This window comes from Haemaphysalis longicornis, unplaced genomic scaffold (genome assembly GCF_048455015.1).
Source record: "Haemaphysalis longicornis isolate Haplotype H1 unplaced genomic scaffold, Haemaphysalis longicornis Haplotype H1 scaffold_9, whole genome shotgun sequence".
Taxonomy (NCBI): domain Eukaryota; kingdom Metazoa; phylum Arthropoda; class Arachnida; order Ixodida; family Ixodidae; genus Haemaphysalis; species Haemaphysalis longicornis.
Window position 1 is genome coordinate 28,595,597 of NW_027526460.1, and position 25,113 is coordinate 28,620,709.

Genomic DNA, 25,113 nt, shown 5'->3' on the forward strand with positions numbered 1-25,113 from the left:
CGCGTCGCCGGACCAGCGCAGCGCCCTTTCGACCGGCGCCTGCGCTCTGCGTCCGCGGCGGCCGCAGGCCTCGCGGCGGCCATCTTTGCATGGGAAACGAGGCGAGCGCCGAGCTGCCGCCGGGCCGGGCGGCAGCGGCGGCGGGGCCGCGGGGCCCCGCGGCCCCGCCGGACCTCGACCTCAGCAGCCTGTCCGAGGCGGAGCGCGCCAAGATCCTGTCCGTCATGGCCCGCGCCCAGGACATGGACGAGGCCGCACCGCCGCCGCGGTAAGCACGCCCGTCCCGCGCCGTCCGCGGCTGCAACTGCAACCGCTGCCTATGCTCCGCAGGGAGCGATGCCCGCTCTGCGGGGCCTCCGACGTGGAGATGGCCGGCCGCTGCGTGGACTGCGGGCGCGCCGCCTGCGCACGCTGCGGCTCGGCGCTGACCCAGCCCGACGGCAAGGTAAGCGCGCGCTTGCGCTCCGCCGGCGGCCGCCGCTCAGCCGCGCTGCCCCTCCCCCCCGCGCAGAGGCCCTGGGTGTGTGCCGAGTGCCAGTCCAAGTTCCGCCAGTCGCACGAGGCCCGGCGTGCTGACGGCTTCCGCCAACCTGCGGCCGTCTCCATGCCGCCGGCCCCGCACGCGCCGGTCGCGCAGCCGGTCCAACGGGCCGCCCAACTCCAGCCCGCCGCCACGCAACCCGTGCAGCGTGCCGCGGCCGTGCAACGTGGCGGCGCCATGCAGTCCGCAGCGTCCGCGCAGTCCGCAGCTATGCAACCTTCCGCGATGCAACCTGTGGCTGCACAGTCTGCCGCACCGCAATTTGCGGCGCCCCAATACACTGCGTCGCAGTTCACCCCGCCGCAGTCTACCACGCCGCAGTTTGCCGCGACACAGTCGAACAGCACGCAGCGCACCATGGCGCAGCATGCGGAGGCACAACCTACGTCCGTGCTACAACGGGCCGCCGCGCAGACGGCTGCCGTACAGCAGCGCATGGCAGCGCAGTCTGCTGCAGCTCAACATCAGCAGCAGTACCAGCAACAGCAGCACCAGCAGCAACAACAACAGCACCTACAGCAACAGCAACAACACCTACAGCAACAGCAACACCTACAGCAGCAGCAACACCAACAGCACCTACAGCAGCAGCAACACCAACAGCAGCAACAGCAGCAGCAGCAGCGTGCTGCCTTGCAGCACGCCGATGTGCAGTCTGCGAGCGCTGCTCAGACAGCAGTTCCGGCAGCCGCCACAGCTCAGCCGCTAGCGGACGAGCAGCAGGCGGCCGCCGTGGTGGACGAGGAGGAGGCCGAGAGGAGGCGGCTGCAACGAGAAGAACTTGAGAGGCACCGGCGCGAGCAAGAAGAGCAGCGCCAGGCCGAGATAAGTCAGGCGGACCAAGAGCGCCGTCTCGAGCGCATGCAACAAGAGCAGCAGCGAAGACTGCAGGCCCTCGCCGCGAAGCCCCAGTCCCAACAAAAGCCCCAGTCCCCACAGTCTCAGGTCCCGTCGTTCCAGTTCCAACTCCAGCAGTTCCAGTCCCAGTCCCAGCAGTCGCAACCGCAGCAGCTCCAGTCCCAGCAGCTTCAATCCCAGCAGCTCCAGTCCCAGCAACTCCAATCCCACCAAGTCCCATCCCAACAGCTTCAGTCCCAGCAGCTCCAGTCCCAACAGCTTCAGTCCCAGCAGCTTCATTCTCAGCAGCTCCAGTCTCAACAGCTTCAGTCCCAGCAGCTTCATTCTCAGCAGCTCCAGTCCCAACAGCTTCATTCGCAGCAGTCCCAGCAGTTCCAGTCACAGCAGTACCAGCCTGTTCAGTTCCAGCCGCAACAGGCAGTAGAGTACGAAGAGAGCGACGACGACGAACTGCCCTCTGTCGCCAACAGTGACGCGTGTGTCGAGTCCGCAGAATCAGAGGCAGCGGAGGACAAGCTTGCCAGCGGGGGCAGTGGCGGCATTCCTCGCACGGTGCCGCTTCCAGGCCGCGCCGACTGGTCCCCCGTGAGCGACCTGTCGCCCATCCTGGACGTGTCGCCATCGCTGGAGGCCGCCGAGCAGGAGCTGATGGAACAGTTCCACGAGGAGCGACGCATGCCGCGGGCGACGAGCGGCACCATCTCGGGCATGCTGGCCGACTTCAACAAAGCGCTCAGCCTCGCCTCACCACCGCGCACGCCGCGTAGGCTGCCCGAGCCGTCACCGCCCGTGCCAGCGCCGAGGTGTTTGTCTGCTGCCGCCGCTCCGTGCAGTCCGTCTGTGACCCCCGAGCCGGTCGAATCTCCGGCCAGCGAGCCGGACGCCAAAGTACGGCGCCGGCTCCCGCCGCTCCCGCGTGATCAGGAGCCCGTGCCTGCGCGGAGGGCCAAGGACCGCGCTCGCGTGTTGTCTGCTCCGGAGAGGCCCTCGAGGCCCCAGCCTCCGCCCCGGGCCTGTTCAGTGGACGGAGGCTTGGCAGCCTCCTCCGGTACTCTCGGCACCTTGAACCCAATCGGCACGGTAGGGACGGTCGGCCTGGTCAGCACGGCCAGCACTGCAAGCACCATTGGCTCCGCTGGAAATTTGGGTTCCTCAGGGGCTGCAGTCTCGATAGGAAACGTCGGCTCAATGGGCAATATAGGCTCGATGGGCAATATGGGCTCAATGGGCAACGTGGTCAGCTCGATGGCCACTGTCGGCCCCATGGGCCCCGTGGGAACAGTAGGCACCGTGGGAAGCCGGCTTCCTTCGTACATGAACTCCCTGAAGCAGCAGCTGCGTGAGGAGCTTCGCAGCGTGACGGACGAGCGGAGGCGTCTGCTGGAGTTACGGGACCGCGACATGCGCTCGGAGGGCGACCTGGCCGCACTACTCGGGTGGTCGGGAGGGCGGCGGCGGCCCGCCGACCAGCCCTGGGCCGCCACCACCGAGCCGCTTCGACGCTCGGCTGCCTCTGGGTGAGTCGTCGCTACCGCACACGTGGCCTCCGTATGGAAGGCACTTGGAGTGCGCCCACGCTAAGCGCCCTTCTTGCACGCAGGCAAGACCCGTGGCGGACGAGGCGGCGTGGTGACAAGGCCCGCAAGCCCCGTTCGTGGCACCCTTCACCGTACGGCTCCGATGACGAAGACGACAGCTGTGAGCGGCGCAAGGCCTCCATCAAGGCCGAGATCGCCAAGCGCCGCCAGCAGATCGAGGAGAACGCGCGTCTGCACGCCGAACTCTTCAAGCTGGCACGGCTGCGCCAAGGTGAGCTCCTCTCCGCCGGCACGAATGATGGTGAGCTGCGGAGAATGGCAAAACGTGCTCTTCTACTCAGCTCTAAGTTGTGTATCCTTGAGGTTTACCCAAGCTTTCCAAGAGCCCGAGAAAGTTGCGAGTACGACTGTGCTCTTACACACTACGCAAAGGGAGTCTTATAATTTGAAGACACGGTGTATAACCTTCACAGAATGATGCACGTACATGCATGCTGCTGCCACGTCTATATTACGCGTAAAATTTTGTGGGCTGCGTTCAAATGATACTGAGTACCCGTGTTAGAGGGTATTTGGTATCATTTGAAGGTTTCTCTGTGTCCATGTGTGTGCTGCATTCTATGAATTCTACCAGTTCAGTATGAGAGGGAGAGGGAGAGAGAGTAATCATGTTTATTGCGAAAGGCAATGCGGAGGAGTTTTCAGTCCAAGACCCCTCGAGCTCTTCTAGCCTCAACAGTCCTCAACACCAGCAGGTGCTGATCAGAGCTCTCTCCCAAAGCTCGCAAGCTCGTATGCATAACAACAAAATATTCAGATCACACCGTTTAGCGACTCAAGCTTCACTTTTTTTAAGCTCAGTTCTCTGCGCAAAGCAACATGTGTTTTGTTGTTTCAGTGACCTGACCTTCTGTTCACCATCACGCGTGCATACTTCAAGGCTAATTCTGCTGTCATTGGGCAGTGGCTCAAATTCCTGACGAAATTCCAAAATGGGAATGCCTCTCTATGCATACTAAGATTTTTGTAGTATACATTTATTGACCTCAGCGGTTACGAGTTCATCAAGCTTTCAGCCAAATTAAACTTCCACTTAGATTAAGCGCTGTTGCGGGTTGTCGCCGAACGGCCGCGAGATGGTTCGCGATGGTCGACCTCCAACGGCTGGCAGCGGGGACTGGTGATCCTTGAAATACCTTAATTCTAGTGTCCGTCGAAGCACGACTGGTTGCTGTCCTCATTCAATGCCTCTTACGAATCAAGCTCTGGTCGCCGGACACTTGCATTCAGTTGCTGGCGAGAGGTGGCGAAAGAATGAAAAAAAAAAATCGTTTTGCCAGGTAATGGCGAATGGTAGCTTTCGAGAAGGGGAGCGCCGCTTGGTTATTCTTGGTCATCTTGTTTATTTTTATTTTTAGTTATTTTGCCACCACTTCAGTGTCAAAGGACGCATGCTGAGCTTGGCGTCGCTTACGTTGTTTTTCGGATAAAAGTACGTCTATTGTCCACTCTCTGACGCTAGCGTGAGGCAGTACTTGCGACAGAGACGACGCCTTGCAAAAACACGAAGCGAAAAAGCCACGTAAGCTGGAACCCGACTTCATACACCCTAACCTCTTCTCCAAATTTTCGTCCTCTGTGCATCCTGTACAGCTACTGCGCTGTCATTATCGCATGCAAAAGCCGCTGTCTAGCACGGTCGCTAATTCAGCCACTTTTTGCTCCGCTGATTTTTTTTATTGCCCCTGGGGAAGCGGTGGCAGTAGCGATAAAATCCCTTTGTGATTTCTGCGACCAGCATTTAACGCATACAACCACACGTTGAAAATCGAGGAGAACGGTAAGGTGGCTCTGCAATACTTCCGATAAACGCTTTCACTCTTTCCTTCGCGTCTGGAAGCACTGCGAAAGCTATAGTTATCGGCAGCCCGGAGCGACACCGTGATTTGCTCGTTGCAGCAGATGTGCCTCCCGTTCCTGCTTTGCTTTTGTGGCTTTCTTTCTAAAGTAGCTATCGAATGCATTCATTGATACAACTTAAGAAAAGCCAGTAAATAGCCGCTAAACCGCTGCAATGACTTAATTCCAGCGGTCGAAGAACGCCAAGACCGGGAAAAAGAACAAAATCTTTCGAGCAAGTTTCTAAGCTATCTGATGGGCATAGAGCAGTTATTCTTGGCTGAAGTACTGTGCGACACCCAAATCTAAGTACTTGATGCGTTAATTGACTACGTTCTGCAAGCATTTAAGATTTCGAAGAAAAGTTAAAAAAGGTGTTTCAGAGTCCCTTAAAGTTGAAGATTGAGGAAACAGGAAGTGCACAGTAAAGGATACGCTGAGCGCCACACGGAAATACACCGACTGCATGGCCCTCACGTGAGTTGGCCAAAGCCAAACAGATGGAGCTTATCTGAGTTCAGAGAAAAGCCAAAGTGGCGTAGTCGTCTAAAACTGAAGGCATTAAAAAATTATTCAGAATTATGGCAACCTGCTGCAGTAAATCGAGGATAGCGACGCTTGTGCGGCCGCCCCCTGGAAAGACTATCCGAGCCACCTGGATGTCTTGAAATAACCCGTTACGTCACCCCCCGAACACCTGTTGCAAGGCCTGTTGCGTTGGTTTCCCAAACCTATTTCGAGGGCCGTGCGAACAGTTTGTGACTGATTGCAGGGTTTAACGCGCTGACGCATCGCAGGCGATGAGGCGCGCCGTAGTGAAGGGCTTCGGATTAATTTTGATCACCTGGGGGATGTTTAACGTGCGCCTAAATCTCGTACACACGGGCGTTTTTGCTTTGCGCCTCCATCAGAAAAGCGGCCACCGCGGCAGGGAGTCGAACCCGCGTTCTCGTGCTCAGCAGCACAATGCCTTAGCCACTGAGCCACCGCGGCGGGTGCGAATCGTTTGTAGCTACTCTTTGCGTTACTTTCTGGGAACCGGTTGCGGAGCGTTTTAATGACCCGTTGAGCTGTCCTGCGAAAACCCGTCGCGAAATAGTCGCGCTGTGTGTAGCTACAGCGGCCGGAGCACTTTTTTTTAAAGCAAAGGTTCCTTTGCCTTACTGATGGCGGACGTACGCAAAAACGCACTGCAGGAAGGCCGCCTTTACACAATGAAAAGCCACATGATGATAATGGGTTTCCACAAAGGCACATCAAGCGCCTGAAAAAGAAAAAAAAAACACCCTTTCTTAACAGAAAGATGGTTAAAACGCGAAACGTTCTCCCATGCAACAACCCCAATCACGGTCCAAAATCTAAACTACTTGGACCGTGTCCCCTTGGAAAGACGACGTGGTCCAGAGGGCTGTGTTGGATGCTGTGCAGAGACGTGTCGCGCACTAAGCTTCCTTCAGGAGACGGAACTGGGAATCTCGTGGTGAAAGGACACTACCATTTACTAATTAGGAGGAGCTTGGGCGGAGCAATTGCCGGCATACCCAGCCAGACCAACCCCACCTGATCCCACACAACAACCACCACCACCACATCGGAATGGTGCAAGCGAATAGACGCCGGCGTTATAACGCGAGGGACCCCACGTTTTATACCGACCAAGGGAAGCGTTGTTCTGTCTCGAGGCGCTTGATGTGCCTTCGCTTGTCGATATCACCGTTTTGTGAAATCCAATTGTGTAATAAAGTTGGCTTTCCTGCAGTGCGCAATGACGCGACATCGAACGCCATCCGTGAGGCATTGAAAGCTTCGCTTAAAAAAAAACGCTTACCGTGGTTGGAATAGAACCTACGTCCCTCGCGTTATCAAGCAGACGTCTAACCGCTTGTTTTGATTTGGATTTTGGACTTTGACCTTGGCTCAGCTTGTACGGGAGAAAGCTTCGCGTTTTAACTATCTTTCCCTTGAGAAAGGGGCTTTGATTTTTTTTTTTTTTTTAGGCATCGAGAAGCGGGAAAAAAGCTTTCGTTAAGATGTGGCACTATATATACTAGAAGGAGTGTTCCGCACACAAAACACAATCAAACAATATATGGACGAACGAACACACGTTGATTAGAATGAAAAAGAGAGAAGCCCCCTTGACATGACCCGAGGTCTCGGTCATGAGTCGGAAATGGGATAGGAAGTAAGAAGTTGGGAGAGCAGTGAAAGAAAGGCAGCTAGAAGCAGTCCTCAATGCCGGCTTCTCTGATGAAAATCAGCAGTGTCCAGCAAGCGCTTCCTGTGAGATGAGGCTCCAAGTGGAGTGATCCAAAGTTTGTAGTCTGCCAGTCGCAGCGGGTCAAGTGCCTTCAGGCAGCGTTCTCCATAAACACTGAGTGCCAAACATTCCCACAGGAGGTGTCGCGCACTGCACAGGGCCCCGGTACCACATTTCTGGCAGTTAAGAGTGCTGTACGGGTTGTCGCGCCCGAAAATTTTCTAGCTCTCTGTAAAGGGTGCACCTTCGCAAGCACGAGGCTACTGCGGGAAAGCGTCAGTAAGAATGGCAGGGACACATCTCAATGCGTAAAAACGTCAATGGGATCTGCGTGCGCCAGTTCTCGCCTTCGGAGGCGCATGCGCCGTGATAGCGGCGACATACGCATGACGATGGACAGACGCTACCCGTGCCATGCCGAGGCAAAAATACCGCCTAAAATAGATTAACAACCCAGTTTTACATAACAGGTTTTGTTTCAACTCGTGAGTTAAAATACATTCTTGTTGGCTCTGGGCAGTGTCTCACGTCACTGTAATCAACGCGTGCTGCCTACCAGCGGCTCTCTACGGCATGCCGCTATCCGAATTCCGAGTCACATTAATCTATTTGTACTCCTGACAGGCAATTGAGGTTCCATACGATACACAGATTAACACAGTGACTCCTTCTTCAACTACCCAACCTGTTTCTTGCTTCCATCGACGACTCTCTCGATTCGGCCCAGAAAACTGAACTCTTTGGACTTCTCCGACGTTCCCGCTTCTTGCTTAACTTACCGGCACTCACTTGGCCTCACCTTTATGGTCGCACGCTCTGTCTACACTGGATCGCACGCACTATACTGCTATAGCAACGGTATCCCTAGCGAGCGTCACGACATTAATGAGCATATAAAGGACATGTTCCTGCGGGGTATTATTGGGTCCTCGAACAAGTCTATGGACTTTTCCCGTGTCCCTCAGAATGACCCCTAGCATTCGGCGTTCCATGGCCCGTTGTGCCGATCTAATTTGCTTTTCAAGTCGTTTGGTGAGACCCCAAGTTACCGCCCCGTAAGTCATTGCTGGAAGAACGCATTGATTAAATACAAAGTCCTTCCCGTTGTTCTCGTGAGGAAGAGAGGCGACTCTATCTGATTTTGTGCGGACTACTACCGGACAAAAAGTTCCCCTGTCACGCAAAAAGCTTGTATTTAATCAATGCGTTCTTCCAGCAATGACTTACGGGGCGGTAACTTGGGGTCTCACCAAACGACTTGAAAATCAAATTAGATCGGCACAACGGGCCATGGAACGCCGAATGCTAGGGGTCATTCTGAGGGACAGGAAAACAGCCGCATGGATGGATTAGGGAACAGACCAAGGTGGAGGACGTTCTAGTTCAAATTAAGCGAAGGAAATGGGCATGGGCTGGTCACGTAATGCGAAATGGGTACAACAGGTGGGCGATCCGTTTGACAGAGTGGCTCCCAAATTAGACCGCAAACGCAACAGGGCTCGACCGAGACCTCGATGGAGGGATGAGCTCCGAAAATTTGGCAGAAAACATGGACTCAGCTAGCACTCGATAGGCGTGGCTGGAGATCTTTGGGAGAAGTTTTCGTCCTGCAGTGGACACAAACAGGCTGGTGATGATGATGATGACTACCGGCAAATGAACACCATTACGCGCAAAGACTTGTGTCCTCTACCGTGCAATGATGATGCTCTGGGTTGCTTCCAGGGTGCTCAGTTCTTTTTATCACTTCATTTACGCTCTGGATATTAGCAGGTGCCCTTGGAGAAGACTGATCGCTCAAAGCCGCTTTCGTCACACTTGACGGCCTCTTTGAATTTGACGTAATGTCGACCGGTGTCCGCAATTCCCTGAAACTTTCGAGCGAATGACGGACAGCGTCTCACGCGGCTTGAGATAAAGGGCGGGCCTGTAATATTCCCGCGACATCGTAGTTTTTTAGGTGACTTTGATACACACATTACACATCTTGACCAAGTATACTGACCGGCGTAGCGTTGGCTCACTTGCAGCTACACCCCCCAAAAATGCCACTATGCGGTACGTCAGCTGACCATACCGGATCACGTCGTGTCTTCCGGATTAGACCAAACTGCATGCTTTTGCTGAACTCCCGAATCCGACCCATATGAAAGGATTTGCCGAGTTCCAGCCGCCTCTGCTCTTACTTGCACCGCTTTGCGCGCAACTTCGCGGCCGTGATATCAGCGCTAACGCGGCCCTCGGTGACGGCTCCACTGATAACTAGGTCCGGTCCCCTTGCGACACTGCGTTACCTCCAGCCGACACCGCATACCCAATTTGGGGACTCCATATGCCGAAATCCATACTGATGCCAGTGGAGTCAGGTTCGGTGCAGTGCTTGCATAACAGAAATCTGGCCTTAGCGAGTGCATATTACTGCTTATGCAAGTCGCACACTGTCCAGGGCGTAATCGAACTACGCTGTGACGGGAAAGTAGTGTCTGGCCGTTGTCTGGTCGCTCGGCAAGTTCCGATGTAAGGCCGATTTTTCGACGTCGTTACAGATCGCCATGAACTGCGCTGGCTGAATGAATGTATGGATTTATTGATAAGAAAATTGGAAGGTAAGTTCACCAGCAGGCGTAATTTGTCCCCCCTAGGGATGGACACCGGAACGCCTGCTGGTGGGGGGGAGGGAGGGGATGACAGACAAATAGAGAGGAGGGACAAAGGAGAGATCGGGTATTTAAAAAAATGTGCGCCAATACACCCTGTGAAGGTGGTTAGAAATCGAAGCTGTAAGCGACACCCACAATGATTACCCATGCGACGTCACTTGAATTCACACACGTGGCTCTGCAAAGAGTGAAACCAGAGACAAGTGAAATGCACTTAACCACACCCTTTATTACTTCAAAGAGATATTCTTCGTTGTGGTTAAATCAATGCATGGTTCATGAACGGTGGTTGGTTGAGTTGTATTGGTGAAGCACATGAGTGGAAACTTTTTTTTTTTATGAAATTAAAGGAAGCTCAAACCTGGTATTAGACGGTCTCACTTCTCCGTCTCTGCCGCTGCCGACTGAGACGACGAGATCGGCGGCAGATACCGAAAAGTGAGATGCCATGCGTTGGTGGGAGTTTCCTTAATTTTTATAACCCCTAGCGCATCCACAAGGCGGGCACACGGCCGCCACACGTGCCGTGGGCTAGCGCACAGCGGTGCGAGAGGTCATGTGACGCTATCACGTTGCATTCAGCGAGCAGGCTGAGGGTAAACCTTCAGATGTGTTCGGAAAGTCCACCGTTTGTCTGCCCCGTGTCAGCGTGGGCTCGTAGCTCAATCGGTAAGACAATGGGCTCTCGCTCCGTTTCTCTACTCGTTCCAGGTCCGATTCCTGGCGGTGCCAGCAACTTCTTTTATTTGTTCTCTGGAGTTTTCTGTTGACACCAACGGCCGCGACAGAACCCGTGGGAGGGGGGGGGGGGGGGGTGGTAGAGGCAAAAATCTTCGCCCTAAAAAAAGTGTCCAGTGAACCTGGATGTCTGTGTAGGCTCCTTGGTCGATGGCTTCTACATGACAGTTCTGCATAAGGGCCATTTATCGGTCGGGCCGTAAACATCAAGACGTTGACGCTCGATACCGCTCACGGGCTTCACAGCGAGCGTTCGCGCGCTTTGACTCACGATTTGATTCTGCCGTCCCTTTCCTTGCCCGATATCCGTTCTGAAAAACGCAAGGATTCCTAAATCTTTCCCATTTTTATTTCTGTCTGACGCTTCACCTAATGAAGGATCTCATTCCGTTTGCAGGTAAGCTTCTTGCTTCGCACTGCGTGACAGCCACCTTTACAGGGGCGGCTACCGGGCGTAAACGGCTGCATATCTCCCCACACCAGCGCCGCTCCGACATTTGCGCGTCTTCCGGACTGCCCGACTTGCGGTTACGCAAGAGTTTCAAAAATGTGATAAAGGACGTGTTTACGCTACAGCTGGCGCGGCGTGCACAATTTCGTACGCAAGTACGTCCAGTCGTACACCACGTGAAAGCGCCGCTAGTCTGGCCTGTCCGTTGCAACCGCTACCCTGCCCAGTGAAGCCCTTCTGCAGCGCTGGCATTGATCTCTACGAACCTCTTCCATGCACGGCCGCAAGAAACACGTAGATTCATGTCCCCATCGACCAACGTGACTCCGAGACCGGTGCGCTGCGCTGGCTGCTACAGCACGCGAGGTCACTTCATTTTTCCTTTGTATTTTTATTTTGCGTCATGGCGAACCTCGCGAGCTGCTCAGTGATCGAGACGCGTGTTCTCGTCGGACGTTGTTGCTGCATGCGCTCCTAAATAAATCCCGTGTTATGCGTCGTTACACTACAGCCTACCACCCACAGACTAACATCCTGACAGAATGTTGCAATCGCACACTCGGGGACGTGCTACATTGGCGGAAGGCGTCCAGAAATCGCCTCCGTCATGCCGAGGTAGCGTGGTGGGCGGGCGGCTTGCCGGGGAGTTGCCTCCGCTTTGACAAATTGAGGGCGACTCAGCGAACAATGGAACGGAAGATGATAGGTGTGACATTAAGGGACAAGAAGAGAGCGGAGTGGGTCAGGGAACAAACGCGTCTGAAGGCCATATTAGTAGAAATTAAGAAGAAGAAATGGACGTGGGCAGGGCATGTAATGCGAAGGCAAGATAACCGTTGGTCATTAAGGGTAACAGAGTGGATCCCTAGAGAAGACAAGCGTGGCAGGGGACGGCAGAAAGTTAGATGGGCAGATGGGATCAAGAAGTTTGCGGGGATAGATTGGTCGCAGTTAGCACAGGACCGGGATAATTGGAGATCTATGGGAGAGGCCTTTGCCCTGGAGTGGGCGTAGATAGTGTTGAGAAAGAAGAGGCCGCTTAGTAACGGCTTCCGATTAGTAGAGAATAAAGAGGAAGAAGTAGGTGTGGCGCTATTAGAGAACACCTGGCCCTTGTCTCCTTCTCGCGTTATTTCACATCTTGGTGCCGAAATCCCGGCTTGATTCGGACCACTCCGACCTTTAGATAGACCGAGAAGCGAGACCACAACGATGCCGGTTGAAGCGACCAAGTTGAAGCGGAAGATCCGCCGCGGCCAAACAACGAGGCTGGTCAACGAGGTTAAGTCCGCCATCCAGTCTGGTACATCTGATGTGGTGAGCCTTCAGTCAATGCTTGATCGTCTAACCACTTTCAACGCAGATCTCACCGCCCTGAACGCTGAGTTAGAGCCCCACCTTCCGCTAGAATCCGTGGATGCAGAAATTCAGCACTGCATGGATATAGAAGAGCAAATTCTTGATGCAATGTCGATTCTCCGGACTATGATAGAGCAAACAAGAGCTGTTGTCGTACAAACAGCTTCCGGAAATAGCGTAATGCCACATGCGCAGTTGGAATCTAGGCACATAGGACCTACGCTTCCGCCACTTGAAATAGCACCGTTTAGCGGTGACATTATGAAGTGGTTGCCCTTTTGGGAGCAGTTTGAAGCAACCATCGACCGCAACAACGCCTTGACAGAAATCGAGAAGTTTTACTATTTGCGAACCCTTCTCACTGGTAACGCAGCAGCCTCTGTAGCAAATTTGCCGACAACCGAGGCGTGTTATCCGACTGCCAAAGATATCTTGAAGCAAAGATTTGGCGACACCGAAAGAATTGAGCAGCATTATTTATACCGGCTACGATCCCTGCAAGGTGTTTTTTCCTCGTCCAACACTGTAGCTTTAAGAAGGCTTTATGATGAATTGATGAGCCACATCGGAGGTCTCACAGCACTGAACGTGCCGACTACGTCGTATGCTTCTATGCTCATTGATATTCTCCTGAGGACCTTCCCCCAAGATATAATAGTGGACTATCACCGAAAGAAGGCTCACGAAAGAACTCCCTCAGCCTCTTCAAGGACGGACTCATCCGAGGAGCGCTTGCAGAACCTCCTTAGTTTTCTGCGCATCGAGATTGAGAGCCGCGAGAAATGCGACGCAATTCCTGATAGTTCGACGAGGCGACATGATCCACAACCCGAGTCGAATACTCCTCCGAATAAACGCCGAGTTCCAACCATTTCCGTTTTCCACAATTCAGACAACAACGGCAAAGTCTCGTGCTGCTTCTGCAACGATACCGATCACCGAGCTGAAGACTGCACGTCTCCTGTTTCAGAGGATGACAAGAAGGCTATTCTTCGCCGTGAAGGACGATGCTTTCGTTGCTCGACGCGAGGACATAGAGCTTCAGACTGTCGCCGGAGAATTGTTTGTCGTCAGTGCAATGGACATCACGCTTCGTCCCTCTGCTTCCCGGTGTGTCCTAAGCAGCCTACTTCTCAGGAACACATTTCACGCGCTGCACGAGCGTACTACGCTGCAGACACATCGGAAAAGTCCACCACTGACGAGACCATCCTGCTGCAGACATTTCGAGTCTGGGCTGTATCAAAGGAAAAAAGGAGCTTCATACGAGGACTAATTGACGGGGGAAGTCAGCGAAGTTTTATACGAGAAGACGTGTCGAAGAAGTTGATGCTACCAGTCGTCGGAGAAGTCGCATTGTCCATCAACACTTTTGGGAAGACATGTGGAGCTAAAAAACAGAGTTACCGAATCGTCAGACTCACGCTCCAGAGCCAGTACAACGAAAATGAATGCACCTTGGATGCTGTGGAGGTACCAGATATATGCCAGGAAATTTTCGGAGATATTACCATTGTACCCTACGTGCACAGGTTAATGAACTCAGGAAGAGAGATCGCGGATCTGAACAAGTTCGGGCACAGCAGTGAGACACCTGGCATCAGTGTGTTGATAGGAGCTGACCAAATGTGGCTGGTCATGACGCCAGAAGTCTGCCGAAGCACCAGCTCGAGCCTGGCAGCCATCAAAACTATATTTGGATGGACCTTTCAAGGAGCCACAGCGAGAAAATCAGATAACATGAGTCCTAAATGTATGCTCTGTGTTTTGCCCTCTTTGATAGCCCCTCAAAGAGATTTCGACACTAAACAGAAGCAATGCAAGTACTCTGAAATTGAAAACATGGCAATAGAACAAACTCATCATGCCGAAGGAATTGGCCGTACAGTGTTTCATGACTTCGAAAATAACTTGCCCAAGCGCGACGAACAGTACCACGTTAGCTTTTCACGAAAGTGTGCGCTGGCTTGTTCACTGAAAGGAAACCGGAATGGATTTCCTCGTCAACCGGAAATATTGCATCTAAAGTTTGCTAACGAGTACAAGTTGTCTCAACCTGACGCCTTCATGCGGAATGTTTCCCGAGGCCGTCAAGTCACTTTTCTCCCGCACACATCAGCTCAACAGCGGCCGATTCCTGTCAGCACGAAGCGACCTGAAGGTATCGTTACTCGGACAGTTCACAAGCAAGAGTTAATTTATGGTCACGGGAGAAGAGACAGACAACACTTACATCAAACCAGGTGCAACCAGAGACAACCATCGACGAAAATGATAACTCTATGCACTGACCAGATACGCAATTACAGACCGTAGTGGTTAGTGCAACAAGCTTAGCCTAACAGATAAGCAAGTGAAAGAACTTTACGTGGACGACAAAAACGAACGCTCAACAATTCCTTGCTCGGAGCATTTAAAGTTCCCGGGGGAGGATGTTGAGAAAGAAGAGGCCGCTTAGTAACGGCTTCGGGACGTGCAGAGGGAACCATGAATTCTATTTACATAATAATGATGATAATGGCAGCATGCGCGGGGATTGGAGAACATCTTCTTTCACAACATCCTCCCCGCCCCAACAGAGTGAATAAACTAGTTGTCCCGTCCCTGTAGTCCGTTTCACTGGCATGGTCACTTTCTGTGTTCGTCCAGTTCCATCAGGGCAGCTTGATCTTCCAGCGGTGTTTGTAGCGTCGATTGCGCTTCCGACAAACATACTTGTGTGCAGTTCCGGACTTGTCGACAACAATCACAGTTTGTTGGACGAAAGTAAGTTCCTCATGAGTTTCGCCGATTTTCTTTGGGATCAGAAGCCGTCGATGATGATACTTGTGTCGATCCCACGTGCTGGTTTCACTGTATTCTTCTGCTGTGGGGTCCTTGCTTAACAGAGGAGTTTTCTGTCGCATCCGAGGGTTTGTCTGTTTGGTGCGCCTAATCAAGGACTTCAGTGGTCTCCTAAACTTTCCACGTTCGTACAGTGTCCAGTCATTGATGCGCTTCCTCAGTTGAACTGCCAAACGGGTCGAGCGCTTGGGAGAAGGTCTGATTGATGCGAATGACGTTTGGCAAGGAGAAAGGGCTTTGGCTCGGTTCTTCAGGCCTATCCTTGCTGCTGCCTTGCGTGCGCTATGTATCCGCTGAAGCATGTCATAATCCGGGCCCCGTGGGAGTTGCTCCTGGCCGAGTACTGTTGAAGGTGGCTCACGCTGGCATTGGTCTCTGTCGTTAGGTGTTTTCTCTGAGTGCTTTGGACGAATAAATTCACGGTTTTTAGTTGGGAAATCTTCTGCTGAAGCTTCACCCGGAACGGCTTCAATAGCGGGGTATTCGATTGTAATGGGCGGTGTCGGAATTGAATTATGCGGAGCACGATTACCTGAAGACTTTTTTACAAGCGAAGAGTCGGAGATGTCGGATAATACATCAGCAGTACGCTGATATTCTGTTGTGATCCCGTCTTGTAAGGCGCACCGTAATCTTGTTCTCGTGTCGATGATAATCTCCTCATATTCAAAGCATGTGTTAAATTCCTCTTCGAGACATTCGGGGGCTGCGTGTGGCTCAAGCTCTTTGTCAAGCTGTTTCAGCTTGGCTTCGTGTTCTTGGAGGCGATAAAGAAGGCTTTTGAGCGCTAGGCCACTGGGCTGCGGGCAGGTCACTGCGGCAAGGGCTTCTGCTCGAATATTCTGTATTAGTGCACGAAGTGCCTGTCGTTTTACGGTAATGATTCTGATAGCAGGAAGCTTCAATAAACAGTCCTCTTTTCCCGCGTCCGCCATCATATTCTTCCACAGTGAAATGCGGCTCTCGATTGACTCACCCAAATTCCACAACACGCGATGAGATTCCGCTGTAGTAAACAGTTCTCATGGGCCCTTCGGTATGTAGGCACGTCCGTCGGCATCGGTGCGGTCTCTGGCTTCCATCGTTGTTGAACCCAAGGTCGGATACTTCCGAGTCGTCGAGGGGGTTTCGTTCCCGGGTTTCTTGCACCAATGTTGTGGAAAACCAGGAGACAAAGGGCCGGGACGTGCAGAGGGAACCATGAATTCTATTTACATAATAATGATGATAATGGCAGCATGCGCGGGGATTGGAGAACATCTTCTTTCACAACAGATAGGCTGATGATGATGATGACAACTTGAGCCAGGAGCAAAACTTAAAACTTGTTTAATGCATGAAGAGAAGAGGAGAACGATGATACAGGTAGAAGCACACTGGCGCGCCTGCAACTCGAACGGGCAGAGCAACGTCCTCAGCGGTGGCCGGCATACATTCGCCGCTAGCAACGGGATCCTGTCGATTCTCGAAACCGCTGCGGGCGTGAGCCATCGCCCCTGGGCTCGTGCGCGATGGACAGGCTCCGACGTGCCGAAACTTGTTCAATGCGCGAAATTAGCTGGCTTCACCGCCACACACGGAACTTCCCGCGGTGCACCAAACTTGTGTCACGCGCGCACAGGGTAACGGCGAAGCCCTTTGCGTGGAATAGGTGACCGGTAAAAAGCGCAAAAGCGCCGAGGACCCGTTATGGGCTTGGAAAAGTAGTTATGAAGATGGCTATACGCGTCGTGAAAAGATTTGCCCTTGCAGAGGTCACCCACGCACCACCTACGCCAACATTTTGGATGTTTGGCTTTTTGCACAGCTGCAGTGTAACGCAAAAAGCCTACTTTAAAGCATAGCCTTGCGGCTAAGCCATTTTGGTGCGTTGCCAGCAAGGTTAGACAAAAAAGATAAAAACTAAAGGGGTGGGGGGACTTTCGTTGAGGGTTTCCCAGAGCTCCCAGAAGGCCCTAGCAGAACACCTCATTTGAGAGAGGAAGCCATTGTAGGGGCATTCACATAAAAGCCGAATGGAGAGAGAGAGAGAGAGAGAGAGAGAGAGAGAGAGAGAGAGAGAGAGAGAGAGAGAGAGAGAGAGAGAGAGAGAGAGAGAGAGAGAGAGAGAGAGAGAGAGAGAGAGAGAGAGCTTTAGCACATGATTCAAATTTGAATCGTGTCAGTACACTCGCAGCATCGTCGCAGAAAATGTGTTTGTCACAGCCGCTTATATCACCGAATTGATACTGCGTACTGCTTATATATTGGACGCTATCCGAGACGTGACTAAGAGAGTATGGCTTATTGGGTCGTGGCAGTGCAGTCCGACCTAGGACATAAAGGCGCGGCGCTGACAGAGCGGCGACGGAGGCAGCTGGCTGTCTGTCCAACGCACAAGACACGTGCTGCACGATTTGGGACCATAGCGCCGCACGGAGATTTGCCGCCGAAGTGACTCAGCTCTCTTAGGAGTGTGTCAGGGCCCTGACTCAATGAGCGGAGGAACCGTCCGTTGTGCAAGTCAATCAGAACGCTGCTTCACTTACACGCAACGTGTACGCAGCTGCCGACACCGGGGTCTCCCCCGACGGCGTCGGCGTGGGCGGTGTCGTGGGCGGCGGCGGCGGCAGCAGCGTGCTCGAGGCCATCGACCAGGTCCTGCGCCAGGAGCGGCGTCGGTGGCCCGCCGCGGCGGGCCCCCACGTGGCTAACGACGACTGCGGCATGGGCGGCGTCCTCCACGGCGGCCTCCTGCACGGAGGCAGCGCCGAGGACCGCAGCATGGCCCTCATCGCGTCCACCTTCCCGGACTCGCCCATCAGCTCGGAGGAGGACGAAGAGCCGCCGGCCATGCCGCTGCTGCCGGACATGCCGCGCCGCCGCCGCATACACATGATGCAGCAGGTACTATGACTATTGTGCACGGGGAGGGACGGCTCACTCTCCTGCGCATGCGCAGCGACATGTTTTCTGACCACCACAACCCCCCCCCCCCCCCCTCCGAGCCACACTTATTCGCTTGACAACGTTCCCAGTAAGCGTCAAGTAGTAGCGCCCATTTAAATTCGCCAACTTAATCGCACGTATGGGAAGAAATAAAGGCTGCAATCGCTGCGAGAGGCGCTTTAGCATACCGCGGTACGATGACTCCACAAACCACCTGCATTCAAAATCACGCTACATCCCACAGCGTTAAATGTTGATATTGCGGTATATTTTAATACTGGAACTGCTATTGCAGGGGTATTCTTCGATGACCCTGACGACGTTCGTCCCTTTGTGAAGAGCGTGATGATAACACCTAAAACGCCACTGTGACTAACGAGAAGCAATATCAAGACACCGTTCCATGAGAACAACGCCGCTGCCTTAAAAGCAAAGCTTTACTAACCCGATCGAGACGAGTTTCGCCGTCACCAGCAATTTGTCCTTCATTTGTCCGCAGATGTGCCGTAGCCTTGGCAACGCATCACGTGACTCGCAGCGCCGAGCTCTGCCGCCGCCGGCTTAGCGCATGCGCTTTACGCATCTGGGTCGCCGCCTAACCCCGGACTCGCTGTGCGCCTGGCTAAGAGGAGCGCCGCGCTCGCCTAGTCAGTGCGAGCTTGGCCATGGATGAGAGCGAAGCCGGGCCGTCTTCTCTGAGCGTTGCGCAGGAGAGGGAGGTTTTGAGCCGTCGTCGGCAAGCGGCGTCCAACCAGGACGCGGAGATCGCCCGGCGCACTGCTTACCAAGACTTACCCAGGCTAAACCAAGCTTCCGTTCTGCATATCCAGGGCTGAGCTAAGCCGCAGCCACTTTTACACCAAAAGACGCGTCACTTTATTTCTGTCAAACACACGTGGGATGCTTCCAGCATTCCGTAGCCATTTTAGGCAGAGGATTGCAAAAGGCGGCTCATTTTTAAATGAATAAAAAAGGGAGAAGGGGCTGAAAGGGTTGAGGCTACGAGCGCTCCCAAGTTGTTGCGCTCACAGTTAGAGCGGCTGCAAGGCCGTCGTGTAAAGCAAGCTCCTGTAATAAAACCCGCTTTGGCTTGTGTCGAATGAAATGTGTGGTGCCATAAGCATGCAAAGACGCAATATTTGTAAAGCAGCTGACCAGTTTCACGCGCCGAAGTCGTCGCAATGCGAAGTCCGATTGCAAAGTCATTTCACGAACATAACCATCCAGTACCTAAATTGCAGTTTTCAGAAAACCTTATTGACGTACAGATGTACCTAAATTCTTCGCCGCGTGTTTCTCTCTCTCTCTCTCACACACACACACACAAAATGGCTGCGACTTCGATCAGTTAGCCCTGGATATGCAAAGCGAAAGCTTGGCTTAGCGTAGTTAAGTATTGGCTTTACTTAACCTTTGATTTAGCTGTAAATATTAGATGCGAAGCATCTCATGCTCGGGGCTGTGTCCCTCCCTCTCTCGTTGTCGTTGTCCGCACTCTACTGCGCATGCGCGTCTCTTCAGCCCCGTCAGCGTTTGGGCTGACGTCAGCGCAGTCCACTATAAAAAGAAATAGGCGGCGCCCGGTTTCGACCCCACGACTCTCTAGCCGCAACGGCAAGTACTTGGCGCTCTTCCCACTGCGCTACAAACCGAGACGGGAGCATGTGCTACGAACGCGCCTTATGTCCTTCACTAATTCAAACTACGTCAAGAAGCTACTGATACAACGAAGGCACGCGAAGCTGAACGTCGACGGAAACGACGAACTGAAAACTAATGGGAACTTCAGTCGACCCCATGGCTGCTTCGCATACTACTCAGGGTTCCCCTACGGGAAGATGGTGTAATTTTTTTATACCATTCGTCCAAAGCCTGCCTTTGTCTACGGTTGTGGTCCCTCTTCCGACGTGTTCCGAGCCGGACGGCTCGCCGGGCGATATACGCGGAGTGGTCAGACGCCGCTGGCCGACGACGGCTCAAAGCCTCAGCTCCCGCGCAACGCTCAGAGAAGACGGCCCGGCATTCATGACCAAGCTCGCATGCATGTAGCCAGTTACGTGGCTATGGTGGCTAACGTGGTTAGGCGCGGGCCAACTGCGGAGAGCGCATGCGCCAAGCCGCCGCGGCAGCGCCGAACGCGGCCGTTGACGGAGCTCTACCAGGCAAGTCACGTGATGCGTTGTCAAGGCTACGGCGCAGCTGCGTTCAAATGAAGGCCAAATTTACCGCGACGGTGAAACCGCTCGACGAGATTAGTAAATCTTAGCTTTAGAAAGCAACCGCGTTTATAACTCCTTCTTTTACGGCGTTCAAAGATGTCGGGTGTTATACATGAACGCATCAGTGCCTTTAAAGGGTGCTCCACTGCAAGAGAACTTATGCTGAGGCGAAGTCAGTCAAGCAGAGTCAAACGCGGGGCCTGCTGCCGCTGAATCCTTCGTGCCGTGCGGGCAAGCCAACCCAGCAGGTCGTGCGTGCATTTCGAGAGTATGAGGTTTCTAGTTTCGTTAAAATTTTACTCCTGGGGACTGTCTCATACCAGCTTACGCGCCTTTGCCAAGAGGAGGAGGCAAATGCGCTGTGAGGATGCCGCAAAAGCCTCCGCGTACAAGCAGAGTGGTGCTCGTCCGGGGAGGTTAGTGTAAGTTACAACACTGCATCGAGCTGAAGAAAAAGCCACGCTTCGCCTTGCACATTCTGTCGTTCCTTGAACCCACGTGTGGCTGTTCCTTTTGTTGGACTGCCGCGAGTTCTAAACTCACCGCGGGAGTAGCAAATGACCGAAGATGTCCTGTCGTGAAGGCGCAGTTCGGGATGATTTCGACTTCGATTAAGTCGCTAAGGGCATCAAATGCGATGATGGTGCTTTGTAGACGTGCAAACATATTCCCCAATTCCGTCCTCGCTATTATGGAAATGGGCACAATCGTGTCTTTAGAGGAGGGACTGTTGCTCAGCACATTTCGCTCGAAGCCAGACACATATCACGCCGTGTGGCTAAAAAAAAATTGGCGCAGCTTGCAGTAGAGTGCAAGGCTGGAGAAACAGCAGAGCTGGCGGCCCCTCTCCATTTGTCGGAGACCCACCCGTTGCACCACACATGGATTTCCGAACCTGCCGCTGAAAGTTCTCCATGACTGGCAGGCCCGCATCGTTTTGTCCGCAGCATTTCGCATCTCTATCCCAAAGTGGACCGAGTTAGTACGTGCTAGAGCACGCGGCAACCTGCTTCGCGAACTCGGCGTCTGTACCGAGCTGCTCTGTGCTCCCCACTTCAGGTGCAAAAGCACGTGAAGTGGCGAGTAGAAGAGCATGCGAGAGACGCCATGAACGCTAGGCGGAGTGTTTCCGAAGCACGAGCTGGCCGACACCGGGCGCTCCTCACGAGGCACACGCTCACCTGCACCCGGTCTTTTTTATCTGCATTTTTCTCTGGTAACGCTATACGGCGGAACTAAAAGCTTAAACAGCTTTGCTGTTCAAACATTCGTGCACACGCTCTAGCTTAACTCTGCTTCGAATTGTTCCCAGCAGCGTTCGTTCGTCATGCTTGTTATAAAGCATTGAAGTGGGGCTGAAGTCTTCACCCGCAGCCCTTGTGATGAGTAAAAATCCTGCATAGCAGTCACATGGCTGCGATCACTCGGCATTTACGACTTCCCAATGTTCTGTGCCCCCATGCACCCCCATCTTTTCACAAGCACATTAGAGCAAACGTGAAAGAAAACCATAGAAGTCATCTCTAAGGCACGGCTTCAAGCTGTGGGCAGACTTTCTGGTAACCACTTAGTAGGTATAAATGAACTGTGATAGCTTTTACAACAAAGTTTTGTTTTGCGGACGGAGGTGGCAGCAGCGAGAGATGGATGTGCTTGTAAAAGAAGTTGCACGATGGCGAGACCAATTGGACAACAGAATTGAGGTGGATGGGATCTACGAAGGTCCTTTTCGCACCCAGCTTTGGCAGGCGCGGGCTCTTGCCCTCGTGGGACCAGTGTCGCGGCAGTGCATGACGCAAAGGTTGTTCGTTCGGACGCTGCTGCACGCAGGAGCCCGACCTTCTGCCGCCGGAGAACGAGCTGGACGGCGCGCGGCGCGTGCTGCTGACGCGGGACCCCCGGCGGGGCGGCCTGGGCGTGCGCGTGGTGGGCGGCAAGCGCATGAGCGGCGGCCAGCTGGGAGCCTACGTGGCCCGCGTGGGCCGCCCCGACACCCTGGGCCAGCTCAGCGAGGGCGACCGCGTGCTCGAGTGGAACGGCGTGCCGCTCACGGGCAAGACCTACGAGCAGGTGCAGCGCATCGTCGACTCGCACACCGCGGGGGACGAGGTCGAGCTGCTCGTACGCAGGTGGGTATATATACTGTGCGCACACCGCCGCTTCGGAAGGAACGCGCGGTTTCTCGCAAGAGGATGGTGGGTGGGCCGAGTTGGCACGAGTTTTTCATTTTATTTTGGTTCAACAGCGCAACTTCGGAAGCGCTCGTCTTCCTCGTTTGTCCTCGTTATATATGTTGAACCAAAACTGCGCTTTGTCATCATCGTCACTGCAGGACGAGAGCATAGGTCGCCGTCCTCAGGGTGCAAGGCTAGAACTTCTCCCAGAGACTTGCAATGTCTGCTTTTACAACGAAGCTGTATACGGCTAGGGTCCCAGGGTCTCGCACCGGCGGCAACGCTTTACTCATTGGCGCGCGTTCAGGGCATGAAAAAAATTATAAGGAATACAAAAAGGGCTCAGGGCCTCCATATTGCCTAAAGGAAAATGTCTTAGCAATGCATTTGTGTTCAGAGGTGAAGCCGACTGAAGGAGATCGGTGTAGGCTGGCTTTCCCACATTGTGTGTTGCGCAGTGAAGCGCGGTCATCTACGCCGGCGACCCTCGCGACGCGCGGCGCCCCCCCCCCCCCCCCCCTTCCCTCCCCCCCCACACTCTTTCCCCGACATTGCGCAATGCCACGCGCTACGGCGCACTAGAGCCTGCGCAGTGACTGGCGTAGCCGCGCTCTGATAAAACGTCGTCTCTGCATGCCTACCAACCAAGTGTGTCCTTTGTCTGTGACGTAGAGATCGAGCCACTGTCCTTAAGGTTCAAAAAAGCAAATCTTCAATGTAGATAAACCCCAATATCGCAAATCCAATCAAAGAGCCAGCTTTGCTGGACTTCCTGGGGACCTTTACAAGGAGGAAAGACATCTTACTTTTAAAGCGAAGCTTTCAGTCTCTCACTGGTGTCGTCTGCAGTCCAACCTGAATGCACTTCGGGAAAGCCATCTTTATCTGGCGATGATGATGATCGTGGGTGAAGATGAAGCTGACGGCTATCCAATTGTGCCATTCTGGCACGGCAGAACCAGTTTGGATTTGGAGAGAGGTGCACCGGCGTGCAAAATTAGACAGAAAACGCACACCTCCGTCTTAAGACGATGATAGTTGAATGCTGGGGAAAGCCATAGAATGCCGGCATCAATAAAGAACTAGAAACCACAATAGCAGTGCAGTAAACCGTCCTGATAAAAAACAGGTGCTCGCTCTTGGGTTGGTTCATTTGGAGTTAGACTTGATTTTGGAAAGCTTTGCAATCGCATTCCCCCATCGTTGTTTAAACAGAGGGGCGATTGATTTTTTTAAAATAGAACTCGCGCCTCTGTGCCGGCGGATCTTTACCGTCAAAACCGAGAGAGAGAGAGAGAGAGAGAGAGAGAGAGAGAGAGAGAGAGAGAGAGAGAGAGAGAGAGAGAGAGAGAGAGAGAGAGAGAGAGAGAGAGACTGTATTGGCTGAGGATATGAATGCACTTGAGTGTGTTACAATGCAGTATCTAGCCGTTGTTGGAGCCCATTCCCAGGGAGCACCTCGTGGTGCTCAAGTGACACTGCAGATGTAGAAACATCTTCGACGCACCTGAACACCAACCTCGGCGTAATACAGCCGATTTCTCATATCACTTGTGCATGACGTAACGGAGTATTTGGAGAGATTGTATCAGTGAGAAGTATATGCACGTCATGGTGGCCATTTCATGCATATTTGGAGATATATAGGTCACAAGCATAGCCTGAAAGAGTTGCTGCAACTATTATCATAAGTTTGTGGCAGGCAACCCTCTACTCTCTAGATTATGACTTGGGCAACTGCAGCCACAGTGTTTCGTATGGAGTGGCAAACTAACCCACAAACAAATGGTCTGTTTCACTTGCAGTGATTGGGACACACTTGGCAGCCCCGGACCCACGCAACGGCGCCGTCAACACGGTAAGCTTCTCATATGAGAGCCATCGCGCGTGCGCCGCAAGCATGCGTTCTCCACCTGCAGACAAGGGAGTGCACGGTCATGGAGTGAGGAATAAACTGGTTCCTCACTTCACTTTAGGGTGGTTCCTTCGAAGGGTATGGGCACGAACAAATTTTGTGGGGATAAAAAAAAAAGTTTTTTAGAACAGTATACAACCGTTCGAGCCTCCCGATTGAAGCAACTGTGCTTCATGTACCTCATGTGACAAATGGTAATGAATGTTCAACCATTCAATCAATCAACTGGGTTGCCATAAGGCATCCCTTCTCAAGAGTATACTCCCACATCAGCACGCAAGCGGCGTGGCAAGCAAAAAAGGGTGTCCCATGGCACCAATCCGCATCTGCGGGGGTGAAAACATTTAGTGCAGGTGACCGAGCCTCGAAAGTGCACCATGTCCCCAAGTCGTTTCCCACACAGCTGCTGTATCCGCAAACTTTACGTTCTCTCAAGGCAGGCGAACGCGGTTCGAGTGGAGCCCACCGAACGAGTGGCCACAGTCTACGGCTGAATTCCTGCAAGCGCCCCCGCCACAGCAGACATCGATGCGACCATTCCGGTCAGTACTCGCTTTAAGGTGGCCAGCCAACCCTTTTAAATGCGTACGCTACATCCCCGCGAAATTGGCTGCCCATCTGAGATGCAAAACACAATGCACTTGTTTGAATGCAATTGTTTAAAAGGCTGGTCACTTTGGTCAGAGAGACCATGTGTATGTGAAAGCACTTGTTCCACCAAACAAAAGT

At 53.3% G+C, this 25,113-nt stretch overlaps 1 protein-coding gene across 2 annotated transcripts in view; it reads left to right on the forward strand.

Annotated features, from left to right (window-relative positions):
* LOC144151618 (uncharacterized) overlaps positions 1-25,113 on the forward strand; it is a 27,563-nt gene continuing 2,450 nt past the window's right edge. The window contains exons 1-8 of one of the 2 annotated variants that reach the window (XM_077682729.1): positions 4-268; positions 331-445; positions 512-2,916; positions 3,000-3,208; positions 17,694-18,034; positions 22,126-22,424; positions 24,275-24,327; positions 24,821-24,926. In XM_077682729.1, coding sequence (XP_077538855.1) covers positions 90-268; positions 331-445; positions 512-2,916; positions 3,000-3,208; positions 17,694-18,034; positions 22,126-22,424; positions 24,275-24,327; positions 24,821-24,926 — 3,707 coding nt within the window. In that variant the 5' untranslated portion in view covers positions 4-89. Of the gene's footprint in view, positions 269-330; positions 446-511; positions 2,917-2,999; positions 3,209-17,693; positions 18,035-22,125; positions 22,425-24,274; positions 24,328-24,820; positions 24,927-25,113 lie in introns of those variants that run through there. The other variant, XR_013318917.1, reaches the window with a different exon arrangement.